Source organism: Salvelinus fontinalis, chromosome 12, assembly GCF_029448725.1.
Source record: "Salvelinus fontinalis isolate EN_2023a chromosome 12, ASM2944872v1, whole genome shotgun sequence".
Taxonomy (NCBI): Eukaryota; Metazoa; Chordata; class Actinopteri; order Salmoniformes; family Salmonidae; genus Salvelinus; species Salvelinus fontinalis.
In genome coordinates this window covers 31285818-31310340 of record NC_074676.1, presented here as the reverse complement: position 1 = coordinate 31310340, position 24523 = coordinate 31285818, and the positions used below count along the sequence as shown (strand labels likewise).

Genomic DNA, 24523 nt, shown 5'->3' with positions numbered 1-24523 from the left:
TTTTTAGAGAGGTGGATTTTTAAAAGTAGAAGTTCAAATTGTTTGGGAACAGACCTGGATAGTAAAACAGAACTCTGCAGGCAATATTTGCAGTAGATTGCAACACCGCCCCCTTTGGCCGTTCTATCTTGTCTGAAAATCTTGTAGTTAGGGATGAAAATGTCAGAATTGTTGGTGGTCTTCCTAAGCCAGGATTCAGACACGGCTAAAACATCTGGGTTGGCAGAGTGTGCTAAAGCAGTGAACAAAACAAACTTAGGGAGGAGGCTTCTAATGTTAACATGCATGAAACCAAGGCTATTACGGTTACAGAAGTCATCAAAAGAGAGCGCCTGGGGAATAGGAGTGAAGCTAGGTACTGCAGGGCCTGGATTCACCTCTACATCACCAGAGGAACAGAGGAGGAGTAGGATAAGGGTACGGCTAAAAGCTATGAGAATTGGTCGTCTAGAACGTCTAGAACAGAGTAAAAGGAAGTTCCTGGGGGCGATAAAATAGCTTCAAGGAATAATGTACAGACAAAGGTATGGTAGGATGTGAATACAGTGGATGTAAACCTAGGTATTGAGTGATGATGAGAGAGATATTGTCTCTAGAAACATCATTGAAACCAGGTGATGTCATCGCATATGTGGGTGGTGGAACTGAAAGGTTGGATATGGTATAGTGAGCAGGGCTAGAGGCTCTACAATGAAATAAGCCAATAAACACTAACCAGAACAGCAATGGACAAGGCATATTTACATTAAGGAGAGGCATGCTTAATCGAGTGATCATAAGGGTCCAGTAAGTAGAGGTTGGTTGGGGTCACGGCGATCCAGACAGCTGGCCGGGTAGCTGGCTATCGGTAGCAAGATAGCACAGGATGGAGGTCCATTCCCAGCCACCTCGTGCGTTTCCGTCGGTAGATTAGTGGGGTTCCGTGTGGTAGAGGGGATCAATCCAACTGGCAAAATAGATATAGTGACCCAAGAAAGAAAAAAAATTGTCCGATATACTTATTCAGATAGCAGCCGATAAGACAGCTAACGATTAGCGGGCCCCAGATGAGCGTTCAGGTAACGTCGCGACGGAGGTGCCAGTTGGATAACTCCCTCGGGCAGATAACGTCGGTAGACAGTCGTGAAGGCCCGGTGGGGCTCCGCATTTGTAGTAAAAAAAAAAAGAAACGGGTCCGGATAGGTGATTGTAGCCCAGGAATGGCTGATGGAACTCTTCAGCTGGCTAGCTCCGGAATAATTTAAGTTTGCTCCGGGATCGACGTAAGCACACGGTTTGCAGCTAGCTAGCTGCGAAATCAAGGTGTAAATGTCCAGAGCTTGCGGTTGAAATCCGGGGATATTGAGAAAAATAGGTCCGGTATGTTCTGGTCTGAGTCGCGTTGTACAAAAGTGCCGATAGATTATCGAGCTAAAGGAATAGCTGATGACCACAAAACGTGGGTAGCTGAAATACTAACGTTAGCCAGTAAACCGGCTAACTTCTGGGTAGTTTCAGGTTAGCTTCTGGCTAGCTTCTGGTTAGCTTCTGGCTAGCTTCTGGTTAGCTTCTGGCTAGCTTCTGGTTAGCTTCTGACTAGCTTCTGGTTAGCTTCTGGTTAGCTTCTGGCTAGCTTCTGGTTAGTTTCTGGTTAGCTTCTGGTTAGCTTCTGGCTAGCTTCTGGTTAGCTTCTGGCTAGCTTCTGGTTAGCTTCTGGCTAGCTTCTGGTTAGCTTCTGGTTAGCTTCTTGCTAGCTTCAATTGTGAATTTTCAGATTTGAGGTAAATATTACTTTTTTTTCTGTAATTGGTGAGGCGGGTTGCAGGAAAGCTTTTTGTAGTTGAGTTCTTGGATAATAAAATATATAAAAGATATGCGAAGAATGGTGTAAATATATATATATACAGGACACGACAATACGAGGACAAAATGACGTCTGAACTGCTATGCCATCTTGGAAAGAAAGAAAAAATGTAATCCATTTTAATTTCAGGCTGTAACACAACAAAATGTGGACACGGTTAAGGGGTGTGAATACTTTCTGAAGGCACTGTACAAGGGATTTTTGGAAGCCAAGTATGTCGCCTCAATATGAATAGTTGGAATGACAGGTGTGATGCTGCATTGTATTCTGTGTAAGCACATATGGTTCAGAATTGAGAGCTATCTCTGTGTCATTTGGACATCAAGATACCAATATGATCGATCTGAATGCTATGCAGAGGGAAATTGATGGGAAATTCCTCAGATTGTTGTAAACATGCATATACATCATTATCATCTTGACAAAGTGGCACATACTCTATATTGAAGACAGAATAGTTAACAGTTATAAATGCTTAACTTCAACAAACACTGAGAGTTTCATATAGCAAAGAAAATTAGCGTGTCAAGACACAGATGCGTCATGCCCATAGTGGGCACAGGGGCACATGCCCCCTCAGATTTGTCATTTTTTGTATTATTACTACAATATAAATAAAAGTGTAGATTTTTTTTAAACATTTTTGTTTCTCTGTAATATTACTAGCCACCTAGCAATTTTATGAAGTTGACTTTAGCTAGCCCAGATAGGTTCCCAATTTCACAAACTCATAACTAGCTACCAAGAAGTCATTTCAGGCTATCAATCATGTTCGAGTAGTTAGCTTGTCTAACTATCTGAGCTGGCATGCCTGCTGGCAAGGTTGTTAGACTTTAGAAAATCAAGCAATAATTAAATGTACTGACTAAGATTCAATTGCTTTCAGTCTTTTACCCAGATTTTAGCATCAATGCAGCATTTATTTGTATTTTTATAACCACTAGTCAGGAGGATACAGACAACACAAGAGGTATGTTTAGATTTGCAGACACCTTTTTTACATAGAATTAAGCATAATGATTATGGCTCAAGATTGCAGGAAACGGCTGTTTCAGGTGTTTGAAAAATGCTACATTCTCCAACCCCCTGAGGCCCATGTCAAGACAGCTAAGAAGAGTTCACATTGAAATGGTTCGTCATCGGACCAAAACATATTCCCAGTCGTCCCCACTGCCATTTCAGCCCCGAGGAGAAGGTCACAAACAGCCCCTGGTGGGAGCTGCTGCTGCTGCTGCCTGCACTTCACTCCAACATGGTTGTGGTCATAGGTCCAGAGACGGATGCAGTTAGTGTTCAGCCAGCCTCATCATAGGGCATACTCCTTGTCTAGCAGACAGACACAGGGTCTGCATCCAAAATGGAATGCTATTCCCTGTATAGTGCACTATTTTTGACCAGAGCCCTATGGGCCATTTGAGATGCAGACAGGGGCTGCAGCCCAAACACGTTATTTTTACCCCCTAAGCCCTTGAGGTAGCCACTTTCCCTCGGGGGAATCCCCATCGTAACCGGATGCAGTTTTATTGCCATCTTCAGTGGAGGTTCAATTCACTAACGTTGCCCCGTCTGCCCCTGATTTAGCTCGAGGGAGCGAGTGAACAACTTTGGTCACTTGCGGGGTTGATATGACCCACAATTCAATGCAAACTGTATTCACATGTCAAAATCTGGTGGCTCCGAAGTGTCAAATTTAATCAACAAGGCTGAATTTTGTGGAGGGTAGAATCTTGTATATGTCCTTGCGGAAAAATCTATATTTTTGCATGTTTTGTTTGATTAAACTCATATTTATATCACAAAATCGGAGTTTACATTGAGGCGACTAGATTCACTAAATGCAAAAACATCAAGTGACTTTGCATAGCCCATCGTTTCAACAGAAATACTCATCATAAATATAGATGATAATACAAGTTATACACATTGAATTATAGATATACCTATCCTTAATGCAACCGCTATGTCAGATTTAAAAAAAACTTTACGGAAGAAGAAATGCACGCTATAATATGAGACGGCGCTCAAAAGTAGCATACCACAGCTGCAAAGATGGCGTCACCATAAATACAAAAATACATGATAAATATTCCATTACCTTTGATGATCTACATCAGAAAGCACACCAGGAATCCCAGGTCCACAATAAATGTTTGTTTTGTTCGAAAAAAATCCATTATTTATGTCCAATTGTTAGCGCGCAGTGAGACTCTGCTGTAGAGCTCATCACTCCCCCTAACTGGGAGGGGGCCAGAGACAATTACTCGATGCCGACACATTTTGTAGCTGATTTACAGGCTGAAGCTATGTTGCTGAAGCTAGTCACTTTAATAACTCTACCTACATGTACATACTACCTCAACTAACCGGTTCCCCCGCACATTAACTCTGTATCGGTACCCCCCTGTATATAGTCTCACTATTGTTATTTTACTGCAGCTCTTTAATTGCTTGTTACTTTTATCTCTTATTCTTATCCGTATTTTTTTGAAACTGCATTGTTGGTTAGGGGCTCGTAAGTAAGCATTTCACTGTAAGCTCTACATCTTGATTTTATTTTATTTGTCCCCGCAGGAGGCCTTTTGACTTTTGGTAGGTCGTCATTGTAAATAAGAATTTATTCTTAACTGACTTGCCTAGTTAAATAAAGGTTAAATAAAAATAAATAAATAAACATCATAATCATTTATACAGTCTTTGTAGCACAGTCTTGCCCCAGGGCCTCTGCCACACACAGTCCAGGTTGTGCTGAATATGGTTTGGTGGCTCTGGGGTTAGGCTGAGGCCAGTGGCCTCAGTGGCCTCCAGTGTTGTTAAACCCTCAACTGTTTCAATGAATGAATTAACAATTCATGATTTATTTATACAGTGGATTACTTCCCTTTTTCACTCAACCTCTATTCATATAAGGTTACCCCAATGATTGCCTCCTGTGTCTAAAGATCGTTTACAGCAGTGTTATTTGCTATGAATTCTGCTGATTTATAAACCATGTTTTGTCACTAAAACCAATTGAGGTTTTTGTTGTGTTATAATAAAAACATGTCTCATTTTGACTGTTTCAACACACAAAGACACACCCATGAATCTCTGTTTTGTGGCATGCACACAAGCCTATCAGAAACAATGTATCTGTGAAGCAGTATTTCTAACCATTAGGGGACATTAGTGAAATTAACAAGGCCCATTTTGCTGACCACACATTTTCATCACAGTGAGTCATTGCACAGCTAATTCCCCTTCAATTTAGTCTCTCCCTATTTCTCTTATACATTCTCTCTCTATCTCTCCCTCTATCCTTCTTTCCTCCATCTTCTATCTGCAGGTTCTGATGCTGAGATAGTAGTGAGATCTACTTCTTCATAGATCCGACTCCCTGATGTCCATGGAACCTTTGTGACTGCAGCATTTAGTTCCACGTCGTCAAAATGATCTCCACCCAGAGATTATAGTTCATCCTTCCTCCATTGGAGGGCCACTGTTAAGAGGGGAGGGGGAGGGTAAAGGAGCCTCCTGTCGTCAAAGAAAGAGCTTCAGAGCGTGCTGGTGAAAGCGAAGGGAACCATGTAGTGTCTTTTTCTCCACTCAGGGGGGAGGGTAGATTTGAGTTTAGTTTTTTCCCCATTGATTTCAGTGTAAAAGTGTTTCATGTGAGCCAGAGAAGAGATGGTCCTCCACACCTCTCCCTACTCTAGTGCCTTCCTACGGTGCCTCAGCAGCCTGTCATGGGGCTTCATCTTTCCCTGCTACTGGCTGCTGGACCGCCTGCTGTCCTCCTGCGTGGCAACCTCTCTGGAGAAGCGTCGGCGCTCCCAGGACCCCTGTTCCTTCGTGACGCTGTATGTGCTGGTGTCCACCCCGCTCTACCTGTTGCTCCTCCTAGCCTCGCTGCCCTTCGCTCTGCTGGGCTTCCTGCTGTGGGCTACCCTGCAGATGGCCCGCCATCCCTATCTCTACACCCACCGCCGCCCAGACAAGCACCAGGCTGAGCAGGGGGGTGTGGCGTCACTGGCTGACTGGAGGCCGCAGGGCCGCAGCTTCTGCTTCGGCAGTTCCAACGTGTGCCTACTGCCAGACTCCCTGGCACGCTTCAACAACCTGTCTGAGACCCAGCGCCGTGCACGCGAGGTGGGCAAGCGCATCCGTAATGGGGCCAGCAGGCCGCAGATCAAGATATACATCGACTCCCCCACCAACACCTCCATCAGCGCCACCTCCTTCAGCAGCCTGGTCACAGGGTTCCGACGGACATCCTCCCTGGGCCAGCGGCCCGACAACACAGCCGAGGCCGAGACCGAACCCGTAACCGACTGCCCAATACACACTGCAGGTTCAGACTGCCCATTACACACCACAGGTCCAAACTGCCCCATACACTCAACAGGGGACCAGGGCTCCTCAGATTGTCCCGTCCATGTAGCTGGTGGAGAGAACACACCAGAGTGCCCCCTTCACACTGCTGGTTCTCAGAACAACTCTGACTGTCCACTGCACACCACAGGGGCCCAGAACTCCCCAGACTGCCCCATGCATGCCTCGGGGGTCCAGATAAGTATCAGTGCCCCAGAGCCAGATCCCCCAGAGGCCGGGACAGGGAATCACCAAAAGGAAGGTGATGCAGAGAGCCTGACAGGGGGGGTGTCTTCTAACAACACCCTGTCCCACCGCACTTCCATGTTCAAGAAGCACACCGGTCGCAAGCGGCGCCAAGGCGACGACGGATTCGACCATGAGATCTCTGCCTTCTTCCCTGCCAACCTGGACTTCCTGTGTCTGCAGGAAGTGTTTGACCACCGGGCCATGTCCAGGCTGAGGCACCAGCTGCACCACTACTTCCCTTACATCCTGAGTGATGTGGGCCGCTACGCCTGGAAGGGCTGCTGCTCCCACTTCAAGTTCCTGAACAGCGGCGTCATGCTGGCCAGCCGCTATCCCATACTGGATGCCCACTACGAGTGCTACCCCAACGGGCGAGGGGAAGATGCCCTTGCAGCCAAAGGAGTCCTCTTTGTCAAGGTGAGGTGTTTTTTCTCTGTCTATCCTAATGATAGCATTGGCAAGTGCTGTAAATAAATCTGTCAGTGTGTAAAAGGCTGAAGGAATGATAATAATTAGGCTAGTACTTTTCAACCCGGTGAGTTTTACCAATGTGTTACTGCATCTTATTGGGCCAGACTTTTGGTGAAGGACTTAAATATCCTCCAGGCTGCATCCTCACTTCTGGCTGCTTTTTGAGGTTGGATCTGTTTTCTCTTTTGTTGGACAGATATAGTCAATCTAACTGTCGCAGAAACTCTGTGAACAAAACGAAGTTGAATTATTTAGGCATAGTTCCCTGTACCCTTGGCTTGGGGGGGATTTTGAAATTGAACATCTCTCTTGAAATACTGGCAGACACCAGGACAAAAATGAATGTATTTTTATTCCTTTTATTCAAATCTCAAATAAAACTGTAGGCCTTAGTTTGTTGCAGATATGTCTACCTTCTGTTCAAAGGGTGGTGTCATTTCAGCAGTTTTTGCTATTCCCATATTTTTGTATTTGATTATAATTAGGTGGGCTGTCTTTTTAAACCAAGACAGTATTTCTGAAGTTCTAAAACAAGCAAGGTCTCTTTTTGAATGTTGTAGTGACACTAAAACAGTTTCAAGGACGACATTTGAATTAGCACAGGGCAACAGGAGCTTATTGAGCCTATTTGATCTTCCTTTTTAAGGATAATCTTCTATTACAGCTGTCTTTGGGCTTTCAAGTTGCTCCAAAACTACAGAGTCGCAACTTTTCCTAAAACATACATTAAAACATACATTTGGCTAGAATGTTAGTCACTCCCATTCCCAGCAGTGAGCTATGGTAGTCTGCTGCCGTAGCAGCACTGTGCCGTGTGCTGTGGGTGACTGACGAGGCACTGTGTGTTGACTTCATTGGGGAGAGTGATGACAGGCAGATCGGAGCAAAGTTTTAGTTTAGTGATCACTAATCTGCGTGGCTGAGGCTGTGTGGCTGAGGCTGTGTGGCTGGGGCTGTGTGGCTGGGGCTGAGGCTGTGTGGCTGTGGCTGGGGCTGTGTGGCTGGGGCTGTGGCTGAGGCTGTGTGGCTGGGGCTGAGGCTGTGTGGCTGGGGTTGGGGCTGGGGCTGTGTGGCTGGGGCTGGGGCTGAGGCTGTGTGGCTGGGGCTGGGGCTGGGGCTGAGGCTATGTGGCTGAGACTGGGGCTGTGTGGCTGGGGCTGAGGCTGGGGCTGTGTGGCTGGGGATGAGGCTATGTGGCTGGGACTGGGGCTGTGTGGCTGGGGCTGAGGCTGTGCGGCTGAGAATGGGGCTGTGGCTGTAGCAGTGGCTATGTAGGGAATAGGGTGCCATTTGGGATGCATCCCTGGTTCTGGGCTGGGCTTCAGGTCCTGCTGGGGCAGCTCAGCCTGAAGGTGGTGATGGATCTAAAATAAGCTAGGAGGCTGACAGGCCTGCTAGATACTGTAGGCACCAAGTAGTTCTACCACTCTGACACCCAGGTTTGATACCTGCCCCTGCTAGCTATTGCTTCAGATAACAAGCTCACATGGTGTTGCCTCTAAGTGCCTCCCTCCCTCCTCCCCAGGGTAATTCTGGGTCACCATCTCACTGTCTCTAGAGCTGTAGTATTGACCCCTAGCTGCAGGGTTCTAATACAGCTTCACCCCACAGACTAGCAGGCTTCAGCAGTAGCGGTGTGTACGTAAAATCACAGAGGAAGCCAAGCCAGTAAAAAAGCCATATTATAACCTATGTTGTGATAATTGCGTTGTTTGCTCTTTAACCATTAGTTCATAAGCCACAGTGATATACAATAAGGCTGAGACAACAAAAAGGCAACAGTCACACAGTGGCGGAATAAATTCAACTACACATACATTTTTTTCATCACAAAACCTGAGAGCAACATCTTTCCGCTGTGTGTGTGTGTGTGTGTGTGTGTGTGTGTGTGTGTGTGTGTGTGTGTGTGTGTGTGTGTGTGTGTGTGTGTGTGTGTGTGTGTGTGTGTGTGTGTGTGTGTGTGTGTGTGTGTGTGTGTGTGTTTTTGTGCTTGCGCAAGTAAAAACATTTTTTTACTCACCCTACTTGTAGACTAGTTGAGCACCAATACCATCCTCCACTCTCTATGGCTCTGTCATACAGCACACTTTTAGATTTTGTTGTCATAGGCTACCTAGTTAAAATGCTTGCTAACCTAAATTTCTCACGTGGGTAACAATGAACCAGCTAAGTTAGCTAGCTAGTTAGCCTGAGCCTAAAAGGGCTAGGCCAAATATTGAACTTCAGTCGTCTCAGGCCAGTGGCACAACATTTAATTTATGATTAGATCATAATCGTCATCATAATCATTGACCTGTACAGAGGATTAAGTCAAAACCACATCTAAATCCCCATCTCCATCCATGGTTTAGGAAAGGGCCGATTTAGCAAGCTAGCTACTGCAGGACATCAAAACAAGCAGGCCAGAAACTAAAATTAAGTTTTGCTTAGGATGTGATTTGATTGTTTTGAAGCCAAATCCAAACTGGCCTCCCTTGGGGGCATTTTGCTGCACCAGGACAACCCACAGTTTAGCTCAGCTCAACACTGATTGGCTGATTAGTTTATAATTTTTTTATCAACTGAGGCCAAATGCTTGCTGGCATCAATCAATCAAATGCTACGTCCGCAACATGTCATACTCTTTTGGTCCAGACAGCATCAAATACATGGACTACACATACTGAGACAGAGGGGTGCTGTGACAAAATATTTTCCCTTGGCATCCATGAATACATGCCACTGGGCTTCAGAAATAATGATGTATCCCAGGGATCTTTCTCTCTAAGCTAGGGAGGCTTGTGACCAAATCAATATTACATGGTAATTTCCTCCAACAGTCTATGGTGTAAGCAGACCTACATGAAGTGAAAGTGGCAGATTTCACTTCCAATACAAAGTGACAGATTCAAACATTACAAAGACATGAGCTCTGCAGGCAAAAGGAAGGAGGGAGGAAGGGAGGGAAGGAGGGAGGGAGGAAGGGAGTTATGGGGAGGAGCGTGTGCAGAGATATTAACTTAATTAAAAATGTCTCCCTGAAGAGTGAGCAACCCAGTAATTAAAGAATTTGAGTCTCAACAATTAGCCCTCTATTTATTATTTAAAACCACAAAGGACAAGGGTGAAGAAGGTGTGTGTGTGTGTGTGTGTGTGTGTGTGTGTGTGTGTGTGTGTGTGTGTGTGTGTGTGTGTGTGTGTGTGTGTGTGTGTGTGTGTGTGTGTGTGTGTGTGTGTGTGTGTGTGTGTGTGTGTGTGTGTGTGTGCCTGCGTGCGTGCGTGCCTGCGTGTGTGCGTGCGTGCGTGTGTGCGTGTGTGCATGTTTGTGTGTGGTTTGAATTACAGAGAAAACCTCAAAACAGGTCCAGGCCCACTCAAAGCTTACATCAAATGGAAATCAATTAAATAAATAAACCCATAGCTTCTCCTCTCAGTGCTGAGGTCGAACTCCATTTGTTGATTTAAATCACCTTCCCTCCTGGTAGATAAAGGGCTTTGCTTTTACTCTGCATGTGTCAATGTGAAAGTCTATTTAAGCATTGAACACAGTAATGGTGTACAGTAGAGGTATTGGCTCCTCTCTCTAGCCTCCATGATGAGAGAGACAAAGGTCTGGGTGCAGGAAAATTTAAAGTGGGTCACATATCTAGTCCTTTAGAATCACATGGACCTTTTACCCTGCTACTAGTTTCGTCAGTTCCAATTATCATAATCATCATTATAATTTATTTATTTTCTCACACGGCCTACGTAAAACACAAACACACAGCGACACACACACACGTGCACACACATACACATGTAAGCGCGCACACACACACAAGCGGCCCGAGACACATACCCCTGATTCCCTTCAGGCCTGATGTCAGTTTCAGAGCACACACTTACCCAAGCATGGATAAGCCTCTGAAATATTCATACACAGGGATACAGTCAGGGAAAGAGAGAGCAGATGAAAGACAGAGAGAGAGAGAGAGAGAGAGAGAGAGAGAGAGAGAGAGAGAGAGAGAGAGAATTGGGAACAGGAACACGGGTGAGAGAGTTGGGGAGGCAGCAGCTCCAGCTCTACAGACGGGTCAGGGACAGTACAGTGTGTCAGGTTATGGCTGGACATAGAGTTTACTGCTTCTTAATTGAGTTAATGCTGCAAATCTCTGTGGGGTGGAAATGTCACTGAATTTATTATGTTTGAGGTCTGAAATGTAAAGCTTGCATTTCATATTAAAGTCTAGCTAAGTGGGTTAATGCTTTATTGGTCCTCAGCATTTACTGTGAGGGCCTTGATGGTGAGACCAAGCCAAGAATGCAATTCAGTGATTGGATGACTGCACAGTGACTGAACAGAGAACTTGAATACACTGTAATCAAATCCAATCCAATTTACAATAGCCATGATCACAGAGGAAACCTATTCAGAGATCTCCTCATGAAGGTCTTTAAAGAGACCTTTTCTGATTCTGCGCGAGACTTCAGAACACTGCGTGTTTCCAACCCACACATTCAAATACTCTAATCTACCCCTATACCCTACATCTACCCCTGTACCCTACACCCCTCTGTGTAGTCCACCCATCCCTTACACTCAAGAGCACCCGTCCATCCATTCAGTATCCATTTTTGGCCCAGTCTCACAGACCCAGTGTAATCTGCAGTAAAAGCCTCTCCATTCATTCCAGGCTTATCATAGCCAATTCAGGGCTGTAAATCAAGACAGTGACAGACAGACTGTCTCCACTGAGGGGATTTCAAAGAGGGACAATGTCAGAGAAAAGAGTGTTGGAGAGGGGAGACGAGAGGGAGGGAGAGGAGACAGATGGAGAATGAGAGTTTGGGATTGGGCCAATGACAGAGAAGGTGGTGTAAATGCGATATTAAATGTTTTCTAATTCAATATTCGAACAACTTGTTGACAGAGATATTTAACTTCCTCTTTGTCTCTCCCTATTCACTACAGGTGCAGGTAGGCACCTCCCATCAGGAGCAAAGAGTTGTGGGATATCTCACCTGCACGCATCTGCATGCCATTGAAGGTACGTTGAGATAGAACAATACACATTCACAAAGCAATACATTTTGAGCTGCTTTTTTAATTGGATCCCAGCCATAACACTTATTCTCCCCAGTGTCTGAATGGGTCTATTCTGGCTCTGTGGTCTTATGTGAATATCAGAGAGAAATAGGACAAATGTTATAGAATAAAAAAAGGGTGTAAGAGTGATTGTACCTGTGCAGGTGGGTGTGTAAACACAACAGTTGTAGGCAGATGGTTTAAGGTGGTTAGTGTGTAGTAGACTACTCAGCTTTCTACCTCAGTGTATAAGATAAATGGATGCATCAAACCCGCACACATCCTCTGTTCCCATGGCGACAAGCTCAAGCTGTTTTAAGTGTCAGGCCTATTTAAAGCCTCTGGTCTCTGAGCCTAATTTTTTACCAAGACAGATCTCCCTGCTATTTCTGGAGCCTCCCATGCCTCTGAGAGTCTGCTCACTCAGCTAATTATAGAACTGCGGCTATTTCTAAAGACAACTTAAACATATGGGAGAGAGTACAAGAAAGGCCTTATTATAATCAAATAACATTTCTTACTTGGGGTTTAACGTCAACTGTGGTTCCCATTTCTGAATCAGAGTTTGATCCAGAAATCTCTTCATCCTCCAAATCATCCATTGTATCTCTGTTAACACCCGCCATTTCTCAAATCAAATCAAATTTTATTTGATTTATTATGGTCTGGGTGATGCTGCACACTACAGTATACATCTTTGCAACGGGGCACATTTTTATTGCTGCTTGTTTTTCATGGCCGATTTTTCCCCTCTTACTGCTTGTTCTGTGTACTGTATGTGTGTGTGTGTGTGTGTGTGTGTGTGTGTGTGTGTGTGTGTGTGTGTGTGTGTGTGTGTGTGTGTGTGTGTGTGTGTGTGTGTGTGTGTGTGTGTGTGTGTGTGTGTGTGTGTGTGTGTGTGTGTGTGTGTGTGTGTGTGTGTGTGTACTTGTGTGTGTGTACTTGTGCATTTTTCTTCTGTTAATTTTGGCCTTTGCTGCTTGTGCAGAGGCAACAATTATATTACTGTCTACATTTAGAACACATGTTTGCATTGTCTTGTTGACACATAAATGATCAGCATTGAATAGACGTCATCCAGGGTTCCTGACAATCCCTGCTCTTCCTCCATACAAATATGTTTAGTAGCATGGTCATCCTCGCTGGCTAAGCTAAGCCACTCAATTGTTTTATTTCCATCCCCCCACACCCTCCCCTCTCTCTCTGTCTCTCTCTCTGTCTCTCTCTCTCTGTCTCTCTCTCCCTGTCTCTCTCTCTCTCCATCTCTCAGGAGATGCAGCTGTGCGTTGTGAGCAGTTGGATCTGCTCTTGTCGTGGGGGGCGGAGTTCCGCAAGATGACGTCCCGCCCCTCGGAGGAGAAGGGTCTGGAAGACCAGGTGGCCTTTGATGTTGTCCTCGGCGACCTCAATTTTGACAACTGCTCCTCAGGTAGCTAGCTGTCTGACTGTGTGAAAATCTTCTGTTCTCTGACATCCTGCAGAAATTGTACTTGTGAGTGTTGTACATATAATTTGATGTATCTAGACCAATGTCTGGTGGATCTGGACAGACAAGCATCTCTTTATTTCTCATTGCACCCCTCAAATTCAGAGGATAAACTGGAGCAGCAGCATGCCGTCTTCACCCAGTACAAGGACCCATGTCGCCTGGGGCCAGGGGAGGACAAGCCTTGGGCTCTGGGTGAGTGGATAGAAGTTTGGGCTGGTACTGGAGGGAGTGGGTGTGCTCGTGTCAGGGAACTAGGCTTTGTCTCTTTAGAAAAAGCTTGATTTCCTATAGCAGCCAATCTGGGCACACACTGTGCAGACCAAAAATAAGTACAATATATGCTGGCATAAACCTGGAGAATTATGGTCCGGAACCAAATCTAAAGGAGAGGGAACATTTTCTAGGACACAGTGATGTTTGGCAAGTGCTATACGCCGTAAGAGATGGTAGGATGGATTTTGGCGTATATTCAACCAAGCCAAGTTTATTGTGCACTGGAGCCAATGTGTAGATACATAGGAGTTACAGTCCTTCAGAAAGTATTCCTACCCCTTGACTTATTCCACGTTTTGCGGTGTTACAGCCTGAATTCAAAATTGATTAAAGCAATGTTTTTTCTTACCCATCTACACACACAATACCAGCTAATGACAAAGTGAAAACATGCTTTTGGAAATGTAGCACATGTATTGAAAATGAAATACAGAAATTCTTTGGCTGGTCCAGTCAAGGACTTTCACATTCTTGTTCTGAAGCCATTCCAGCATTGCGCTGGCTGTATGCTTGGGGTCATTGTCCTGTTGGAATGTAAATCTTCGCCCCCAGTCTAAGGTTGTTTGCACCCTGAAGTAGGTTCTCATCAAGGATTTGTCTGTTTGGCTTCATTCATTGTTCCCTCTATTCTTATCTGTCTCCCAGTCCCTGCTGATGAAAAGCATCCTAATAGCATGATGCTGTGCCTGGTCTCCTCCAGACAAACCGTTTTGCATTCCGGCTAAAGAGTTACATTTTTGTCTCATCAGACCACAGAGTCTTTCACGTGCCTTTTTGAAAACTCCAGGCGTCTTTTCATGTGCCTTTCTCTCAGGAGTAGCTTCCGTCTGGCCACTCTCCCATAAAGCCCAGATTGGTGAAGTGATGTAGAGACTGCTGTCCTTCTGGCAGGTTCTCCAATCTCAGTCAAGGAACTTGGGTTCCAGGTCACCTCTGGTTCCATTGGGTTCTTGGTCACTTCCCTGACCAAGGTCTTTCTTTCCAAGTTGCTCAGTTTGTGTCACGTTCCTGACCTGTTTTCTGTTGTTTTGTATGTGTTTAGTCGGTCAGGGCGTGAGTTGGGGTGGACATTCTATGTTATGTGTATCTATGTTGGTTAATGGGTTACCTGATATGGTTCTCAATTAGAGGCAGGTGGTTTACGTTTCCTCTGATTGAGAGCCATATTAAGGTAGGTTGTTTCACATTGTTTGTTGTGGGTGGTTGTCTCCTGTGTTTGTATGTTGGTACCACGTGGGACTGTATCGTTCGTTCGTTTGTTTTGTAGTCTGTACCTGTTCGTGTGTTCTTCATTGTATGTAAGTTCTCATGTCCAGGTCTGTCTACGTCGTTTTGTTATTTTGTTAATTATCAAGTGTAGTTCGTTTTTTCGTCTTGTTTAATAAATTTCATTATGTCTAACTACCACGCTGCATATTGGTCATCTGATCCGTCTTGCCTCTCCTCGTCCGAGGAGGAGGAAGAGCTAGAGCTTCGTTACAGAACCACCCACCAACCAAAGACCAAGCGGCGTGGGAGAGCGCTACAGCGAAACCAGGATTCGTGGACATGGGAGGAGATATTGGACGGTAAAGGACCCTGGGCTCAACCAGGAGAATATCGCCGCCCCAAAGCTGAGCTGGAGGCAGCGAAAGCAGAGAGGCGGCGATATGAGGAGGCAGCACGGAAGCAAGGCTGGAAGCCCCTGAGTACTACCCAAAAAATTTTTGGGGGGGGGGCTTAAAGGGAGAGTGGCGAAGTCAGGTAGGAGACCTGCGCCCACTCCCTGTATTTACCGTGGAGAGGGAGAGTACGGGCAGACACCGTGTTACGCAGTATCGGCCGGGCTAGATTGAGCGTTGAGCCGGATGTCATGAAGCCGGCTCTACACATCTGGCCACCAGTGCGTCTCCTCGGGCCGGCTTACATGGCACCAGCCTTATGCATGGTGTCCCCGGTTCGCCTACATAGCCCGGTGCGGGTTATTCCACCTCAACCGCACTGGTCAGGCGACGGGGAGCATACAACCAGGTAAGGTTGGGCAGGCTCAGTGCTCAAGGGAGCCAGTACGCCTGCACGGTCCGGTATTTCCGGCGCCACCTCCCCGCTCCAGCCCAGTACCACCAGTGCCTACACCACGCACCAGGCTTCCAGTGCGTATCCAGAGCCCTGTTCCTCCTCCACGCACTCTCCCTGTGGTGTGTGTATCCAGCCCAGTGCCTCCAGTTCCAGCACCACGCACCAAGCCTCATGTGCGTATCCAGAGCCCTGTACGCACTGATCTTTCTCCCCGCACTCGTTCTGAGGTGCGTGCCCTCAGCCCGGTACCACCAGTCCCGGTACCACGCACCAGTCCTATAGTGCGCTTTGAGAACTCAGTGTGTCCTGTTCCCGCTCCCCGCACTAGCCTTGAGGTGCGTGTCTCCAGTCCGGTACCACCAGTTCCGGTACCACGCACCAGGCCTACAGTGCGTCTCAGCCGGTCAGAGTCTGCCGTCTGCCCAACGGCGCATGAACTGCCCGTCTGCCAAGCGGCGCCTGAACTGCCCGTCTGCCAAGCAGCGCCTGAACTGCCCATCTGCCAAGCAGCGCCTGAACTGCCCATCTGCCAAGCGGCGCCTGAACTGCCCGTCTGCCAAGCGGCGCCTGAACTGCCCGTCTGTATTGAGCCTTCAAAGCCGCCCGTCTGCCATGAGCCTGCAAAGCCGCCCGTCTGCCATGAGCCTACAGAGCCGTCCGCCAGACAGGAGCCGCTAGAGCCTTCCGCCAGACAGGAGCCGCTAGAGCCTTCCGCCAGACAGGATCAGCCAGAGCCTTCCGCCAGACCGGATCAGCCAGAGCCTTCCGCCAGACCGGATCAGCCAGAGCCTTCCGCCAGACCGGATCAGCCAGAGCCGTCATCCAGCCATGAGCAGCCAGATCCGTCAGCCAGCCATGAGCAGCCAGATCCGTCAGCCAGCCATGAGCAGCCAGACCGTCAGCCAGCCATGAGCAGCCAGATCCGTCAGCCAGCCATGAACAGCCAGATCCGTCAGCCAGCCATGAGCAGCCAGATCCGTCAGCCAGCCATGAGCCGTCCAGCCAGGATCCGCCAGAGCCGTCATCCAGCCAGGATCCGCCAGAGCCGTCATCCAGCCAGGATCCGCCAGAGCCAGCCAGCCAGGATCCGCCATTCAGTCCGGAGCTGCCCCTTAGTCCGGAGCTGTCCCTTATCCTGGTGCTGCCCCTTATTCCGGTGCTGCCCCTTATTCCGGTGCTGCCCCTTATCCCGGTGCTGCCCCTTAAATTAGGTGGGTTTAATAGTAGGGTGGTCATTGGGAGGGGGATAGGGAAGCTGGGATTGACTATGGTGGGGTGGGGACCACGCCCAGAGCCTGAACCACCACCGTGGTCAGATGCCCACCCAGACCCTCCCCTAGACTTTATGCTGGTGCGTCCGGAGTTCGCACCTTGAGGGGGGGGTTATGTCACGTTCCTGACCTGTTTTCTGTTGTTTTGTATGTGTTTTAGTCGGTCAGGGCGTGAGTTGGGGTGGGCATTCTATGTTATGTGTATCTATGTTGGTTAATGGGTTACCTGATATGGTTCTCAATTAGAGGCAGGTGGTTTACGTTTCCTCTGATTGAGAGCCATATTAAGGTAGGTTGTTTCACATTGTTTGTTGTGGGTGGTTGTCTCCTGTGTTTGTATGTTGGTACCACGTGGGACTGTATCGTTCGTTCGTTTGTTTTGTAGTCTGTACCTGTTCGTGCGTTCTTCGTTGTATGTAAGTTCTCATGTCCAGGTCTGTCTACGTCGTTTTGTTATTTTGTTAATTATCAAGTGTAGTTCGTTTTTTCATCTTGTTTAATAAATTTCATTATGTCTAACTACCACGCTGCATATTGGTCATCTGATCCGTCTCGCCTCTCCTCGTCCGAGGAGGAGGAAGAGCTAGAGTTTCGTTACAGTTTGGTTGGACATCCAGCTCTAGGCAGAGTTTGGGGAGTTCCATATTTGTTTTATTTAGCAATGATGGAGACCACTGTGATCTTGGAAACTTTCAACACTCTAGAAATTGCTTTAGACCCTTTTATACCCAGATAAACACTACCATTCAAAAGTTTGGGGTCACTTAGAAATGTCCTTGTTTTTTAAAGAAAAGCTAATTTTCTGTCCATTAAAATAACATACAATTGATCAGAAAAACAGTGTAGACATTGTTAATGTTGTAAATGACTATTGCAGCTGGAAACGGCTTATATTTTATGGAATATCTACATACTAGGTGTAACAGTATAGCTTCCGTCCCTCTCCTCGCCCCAACCAGGGACCCTCTGCACACATCAACCACAGTTACCCATCGCGCCACAAAAGCCATGGCCCTTGCAGAGCAAGGGGAACAACTACTTCTAGGTCTCAGCACGAGTGACGTCACCGATTGAAACACTATTAGCGCGCACCACGCTAACTAGCTAGCCATTTCACATCGGACACACTCACCCCCATTTTGACCTCCTCCTTTTCCGCAGCAACCAGTGATCCGGGTCACGGCACCAATGTAACAGTATAGCTTCCGTCCCTCTCCTCGCCCCAACCTGGGCTCGAACCAGGGACACTCTGCACACACCAACCACAGTCACTCACAAAGCATCGTTACCCATCGCGCCACAAAAGCCACGGCCCTTGCAGATGAAGGGGAACAATTACTTCTAGGTCTCAGAGCGAGTTACGTCACCGATTGAAACACTATTAGCGCGCACCACCGCTAACTAGCTAGCCATTTCACATCGGCCACATAGGCGTACAGATGCCCATTATCAGCAACCATCACTCCTGCGTTCCAATGGCAAGTTGTGTTAGCTAATCCAAATGTATCATTTTAAAAGGCTAATTGGTCATTAGAAAACCCTTTTGCAATTATGTTAGCACAGCTGAAAACTGTTGTTCTGATTAAAGAAGCAATAAAACTGGGCTTTTTTAGACTAGTTGTGTATCTGGAGCATCAGCATTTGTGGGTTCGATTACAGACTCAAAATGGCCAGAAACAAAGCACTTTCTTCTGAAACTCGTCAGTCTATTCTTGTTCTGAGAAATGAAGGCTATTCCATGCAAGAAATTGCCAAGAAACTGAAGATCTCGTACAACGCTGTGTACTACTCCCTTCACAGTACAGCGCAAACGGTCTCTAACGAGAATAGAAAGAGGAGTGGGAGGCCCCGGTGCACAACTGAGCAAGTGGACAAGTACATTAGAGTGTCTAGTTTGAGAAACAGACGCCTCACAAGTCCTCAACTGGCAGCTTCATTAAATAGTACCCGCAAAACACCAGACTCAACGTCAACAGTGAAGAGGCGACTCCGGGATGCTGGCCTTCTAAGCAGAGTTTCTCTGTCCAGTATCTGTGTTAATTTGCCCATCTTAATATTTTATTTTTATTGGCCAGTCTGAGATATGGCTTTTTCTTTGCAACTCTGCCTAGAAGGCCAGCATCACAGGGTCGCCTCTTCACTGTTGACGTTGAGACTGGTGTTTTGCAAAAACTTGCAAAAAGTTTAAAAAACATGTTTTCACTTTGTCATTATGGGGTATTGTGCATAGATGGGTGATAGAAAAAATAAATGTAATCCATTTTGAATTCAGGCTGTAACCCAACAAAATGTGAAATAAGTCAAGGGGTATGAATACTTTCTGAAGGCACTGTATGTTAATCACTGTGAGTCACCATGTTCTCCTTCTCTTCTACTGCTCATTTTAACGTTGTCTCACCCAGACTCCTCCATGTGGAAGACTCCATCAGCCTAAGACTAGTTCCTTAGAGCTCCTCATTACCAATACTGCACATTGGATTTCTGGCCTGAGGACCATTCTATAAATGAAAATTGTAGCGGTCTGGGGATTTAAGGTTATTAGAGATCTGTTATGTCACAGAGGAGGAAGATACTGGAGATTTCATTGTTGACTTTTCAAGAAATTATAGAGAAAACAGGTTTCAGAACTATAGATTCTTATGAGCTGCCAACTATTGTCAGTTTATGCAATTGGTCAGGTGAACTCATACCTCCCTGTCAGCTGTCCTTTCACCCAGGTGTGTGTGTGTGTGTGTGTGTGTGTGTGTGTGTGTGTGTGTGTGTGTGTGTGTGTGTGTGTGTGTGTGTGTGTGTGTGTGTGTGTGTGTGTGTGTGTGTGTGTGTGTGTGTGTGTGTGTGTGTGTGTGTGTGTGTGTGTTAACAGGTACACTACTGGACACCAGTGGGCTTTATGACGAGGAGGTCAGCTCACCAGAGAGTTTACAAAAGTAAGTAAAACAACGAATATCAACACACACACACACAGGCAGACAATACATATACCCTTATTAATATCTGTTGAAATTGTATTGTATTTTTAAGTTGTTTATTGGTTGTTTTTGTTGACAGAGTGATGGAGAATGAGGAGGGGAGGAAGGAATACTTGGTGTTCCCCACCAATAAAAACCAATGTCCTAATCAGAAGGGCAGAAAAATCCCCCTGAAAGGCAATGGGAGGAGGATCGACTACATCCTTTACAGAGAGGAGGTGCAGCAGGACTGGAAAGTGGTACGTAAACCCTGGCTAAAGACCCTGTAGATGCCAAATTGCATATAGAAATATGCAAAGAGAGGAGACTGAGCATCAAGACCAGATCAAACAAACTGGGAAAGGAGAGTTAGGGTTAGGTCAATGTTTTCATCAAAGAGGATTAGAAAACCAAATTACTTTATTTGCATAGATTGCAAATCTGTGCAGGACAACATCTCGTATTACTGCTGTAGTTTTTCTCATTATCAATCGTTGCACTGAACTGCCCCCTTGTGATTAAACTTGGCTATGGCAGGAATTATGGTTGACATACATTTTCAGATACACACAGTGGTGCAGAATATTATGATTTAAAATACACTGTGTTGTAATCTAGTATTTTCCTGACTTTACATAATTAATCTGTAATCCCATAATATTGTATCATGAAATTATTATGGTGATGTCATGAACCTTTTCTCTGTCGCCACCTGCAGGACATTGAAGAGTTCAGCTTCATCACCCAGCTAGCCGGCCTCACTGACCACCTGTCTGTGGCCATGCGTCTGGCTGTGTCCACTGGAGAGGAGGAACCTTAGAATGGGGAGGGAAGAGAGAGAGAGAACGAAAGGGACTCAGGCCTGAGAAATACAGAGCTTAACAAAGAAAATAAAGATGGATGTAAAGAGGAAGAAAGAGAAGAGCAGATACAGAGGAATCATGTGATCCAGATGGAACCTGATGGAGAGAGAAAGGAGTGGTTGTTGTGTGTGTCAGAGGTCTGGACTGGGCCTAATGTGGACCTGAGAGACTGAGCCAAAGACTTAAACACACAGACAGTTTCAGTTTGACTCACGCACCTACAGGCCACCGTACTGTATCACCTCTGGTCCTCATGGACTATCAGCTCCCTGGTGATGGAGTCCCAATGATTGATTTACTATAAATAATTTCCTGTATTTAGGGACTATTTTGTTTTTAGGCCTCATTTATGTCTGACCTTTTTATGTTTTTACCTTTTGGGCTCGGAAGTGTCAAATCTTTGTTCTTTATTTCTATGATAAAAAATGGCAACATGAGACTTCTCTTGACTCATGCAATCTAGAGTGTAGCCTGGCTTTCTATGGCCCTCTGTGTTTCTCTGTTGGTGTTTGTTCCTGTCAATTGAAGGAACCTCAGCAAAAATTATTTTTTTTCTAACTCTTTGTAAAGGTTTCTATGGTCACTGCGCCATCTTTGTAGGGAGTTTAAACACCTGCATTTAATACTTTACATTTATAATGGAGGAGTTGTATGAAAACCAACATCTTTGACTGAAAAGGGATGTTTTTGGGGCCACCACTTACAGGCATCTCATGTTTCAGTGGCGGTTGGTTGGTAGGTAGTTTGGCAGAGCTGAGAAGTGAGGGACACCTGAAATGATTAGATAAGAGGAACATAGTTAGGAAGGCCTGGGTGGAGAAGTGGGGGGGTTTCTGCATGGAGAGGGGAATGAGGATTTCAGACTTCAATCCCTCGATAAGAGACTGTTTAGGTTGGAAGCCTGGTCTCCAGGGCGATAAGCATGTTCCCTTGACGATACAACCTCAAATACTGCCAATGTAATGTTTCTGCATGAAATTCCACCCTGCCAATACCCACAAACACACACATTACAGACAGACATAGACGGCACTCCTGCCTGCCTCGTTTGTGATCACACCTTTTTACTCTCTCACCTGTTCTAGCAGTATAGTATTGACTCTGTTGCTATTGCTGGCTGTACAAGACGATAAGGGATGTGCCTATGTGTGCAGGGCTGGCTTTGGGATATGTGACGACCCCATGTCCCCCTTTAGCATGGTGCAGTATTTATAAAGCTTATTCCTGGTTGTGGCCACAGCAGAGGCGAATGTTTACACACCTGATTATTCGTTTCTGGTCAGTGAATAAGCCTGGTCAGTCAGAATATCTCTGTACTTTACTAGCTATGTAAGTATAGTACCATTCAAAAGTTTGGACATACCTACCCATTCAATGTTTTTTCTTTATTTTTTTACTATTTTCTACATTGTAGAATAATAGTGAAGACTTCAAAACTATAAAATAACACATGAAATCATGTAGTAACCAAAAAAGTGTTAAACAATTCAGAATATATTTTCTATTTGAGATTCTTCAAAGTAGCCATCTTTTCCCTTGATGACAGCCTTGCACAATCTTGGCATTCTCTCAACCAGCTTCACGAGGCAGTCACCTGGAATGCAGTTCAACTTACATATGTGCATTGTTAAAAGTTAATTTGTGGAATTTCTTTCCTTCTTAATGCATTTGAGCCAATCAGTTGTGTTGTGACAAGGTAGGGGTGGTATACAGAAGACATCCCTGTTTGGTTGAAGACCAAGTCCATATTATGGCAAGAACAGCTCAAATAAGCAAAGAGAAACGACAGTCCATCATTACTTTAAGACACGAAGGTCTGTCAATCTGGAACATTTCAGTTGCGAAAACCATCAAGTTCTATGATGAAACTGACTCTCATGAGGACCGCCACAGGAAAGGAAGACCCAGAGTTACCTTTGCTGCAGAGGATAAGTTTATTAGAGTTAACTCCACCTCAGATTGCAGCCCAAATAAATGCTTCACAGAGTTCAAGTAACAGACACATCTCAACATCAACTGTTCAGATGAGCCTGCATGAATCAGGCCTTCATGGTCGAATTGCTGCAAAGAAATCACTACTAAAGGACACCAATAAGAAGAAGAGACTTGATTGGGCCAAGAAACACGAGCAATGGACATTAGACCGGTGGAAATTTGTCCTTTGGTCTGGAGTCCAAATTTGAGATTTTTGGTTCCAACCGCCGTGTCTTTGTCAGACGCAGAGTAGGTGAACGGAAGATCTCCGCATGTGTGGTTCCCACCGTGAAGCATGGAGAAGGAGGTGTGATGGTGTGGGGGTGCTTTGCTGGTGACACTGTCAGTGATTTGTTTAGAAATCAAGCTACCACAGCATTCTGCAGCAATACGCCATCCTGTCTGGTTTGTACTTAGTGGGACTATCATTTGTTTTCCAACAGGACAAAGACCCAACACACCTCCAGGCTGTGTAAGAGCTATTTGACCAAGAAAGAGAGTGATGGGTGCTGCATGAGATGATCGGGCCTCCACAATCACCCGACCTCAACCCAATTGAGATGATTTGGTATGAGTTGAACCGCAGAGTGAAGGAAAACCAGCCAACAAGTGCTCAGCATATGTGGAAACTCCTTCAAGACTGTTGGAAAAGCATTCCAGATGAAGCTGGTTGAGAGAATGCCAAGAGTGTGCAAAGCTGTCATCAAGGCAAAGGGTGGCTACTTTGAAGAATCTCAAAATTAAATATATTTGTATTTGTTTAACACTTTTTTGGTTACTGCATTATTCCATATGTGTTATTTCATAGGTTTGATGTCTTCACTATTATTCTACAATGTAGAAAATAGTAAAAAATAAAGAAAAACCCTTGAATGAGTAGGTGTGTCCAAACTTTTGGCTGGTACTATGTGTACTGTATGTATGCCCACCTGGAGTTTCTACTCATCTACTAACGTTATCACCTGGTTGCTTTTATACTCTCTAAAGCCTCTTTATTATTATCAATATTATTATTATTATTATTGGTAGGGTTTATATTTTTTATCGATCTGCTTGTTTCTTATTTAGAATGCTGCAGTTCCCTGGTTTAGTGCACAAACTCATAGAGATAAAATCCCTGTTGTGCTTGTCTGACTCTCCAGTGCCTCAGCCTCTCTGGGGTTGGGCCTGTGTGAGTCAGGGATTGGGGGTCAAAGGGCAGGCAGGGAGAACTGCTGTAGCTGCATGCAGCGTGTAATGGCTTCTAGTCTCTCCACAGAAAAGGCATCACCTTACTGTTGTTTTGATTTTGTTTTCTATAATAACTGTTACTGATGGGTTTTATTTCATTTTACTGGGAGTTCTGCTTTGGTGTAGCCTTGTTTTCTGAGTGATGTGGCGGGGAATTGTCTTTCTCTTTTTAAGCTTCTTCGACAAACAGCTTATTTTCTTCTGCTTTTAAAAAATTATTTTCCCCCTTTGAATCGCTGGCTCTTTGTGTGTTTATTTGAGTGTGGAGTATATGTCTAAAGTGCTCTCATTCACCAACGGTCATTCTCTGCCAAACCGCCAGTGGAAAACACCAGAGAAACTGTCTTTCTCGCTCTGCATCCTCTGGGACTTAGGGACTGTGTGTGTGTGTGTGTGTGTGTGTGTGTGTGTGTGTGTGTGTGTGTGTGTGTGTGTGTGTGTGTGTGTGTGTGTGTGTGTG

At 45.7% G+C, this 24523-nt stretch overlaps 1 protein-coding gene across 1 annotated transcript in view; it reads left to right on the top strand.

Moving 5' to 3' along the window:
- LOC129867176 (sphingomyelin phosphodiesterase 3-like) overlaps positions 1–24296 on the top strand; it is a 57725-nt gene extending 33429 nt beyond the window's left edge. Inside the window, exons 2-8 of the mRNA XM_055940399.1 lie at positions 5166–6856; positions 11844–11919; positions 13228–13386; positions 13549–13638; positions 19912–19975; positions 20097–20256; positions 20715–24296. Of these exons, the coding sequence (XP_055796374.1) occupies positions 5507–6856; positions 11844–11919; positions 13228–13386; positions 13549–13638; positions 19912–19975; positions 20097–20256; positions 20715–20816 (2001 nt within the window). The 5' untranslated portion in view covers positions 5166–5506 and the 3' untranslated portion in view covers positions 20817–24296. The remainder of the gene's footprint in view (positions 1–5165; positions 6857–11843; positions 11920–13227; positions 13387–13548; positions 13639–19911; positions 19976–20096; positions 20257–20714) is intronic.
- Positions 24297–24523: the final 227 nt, after the last annotated feature.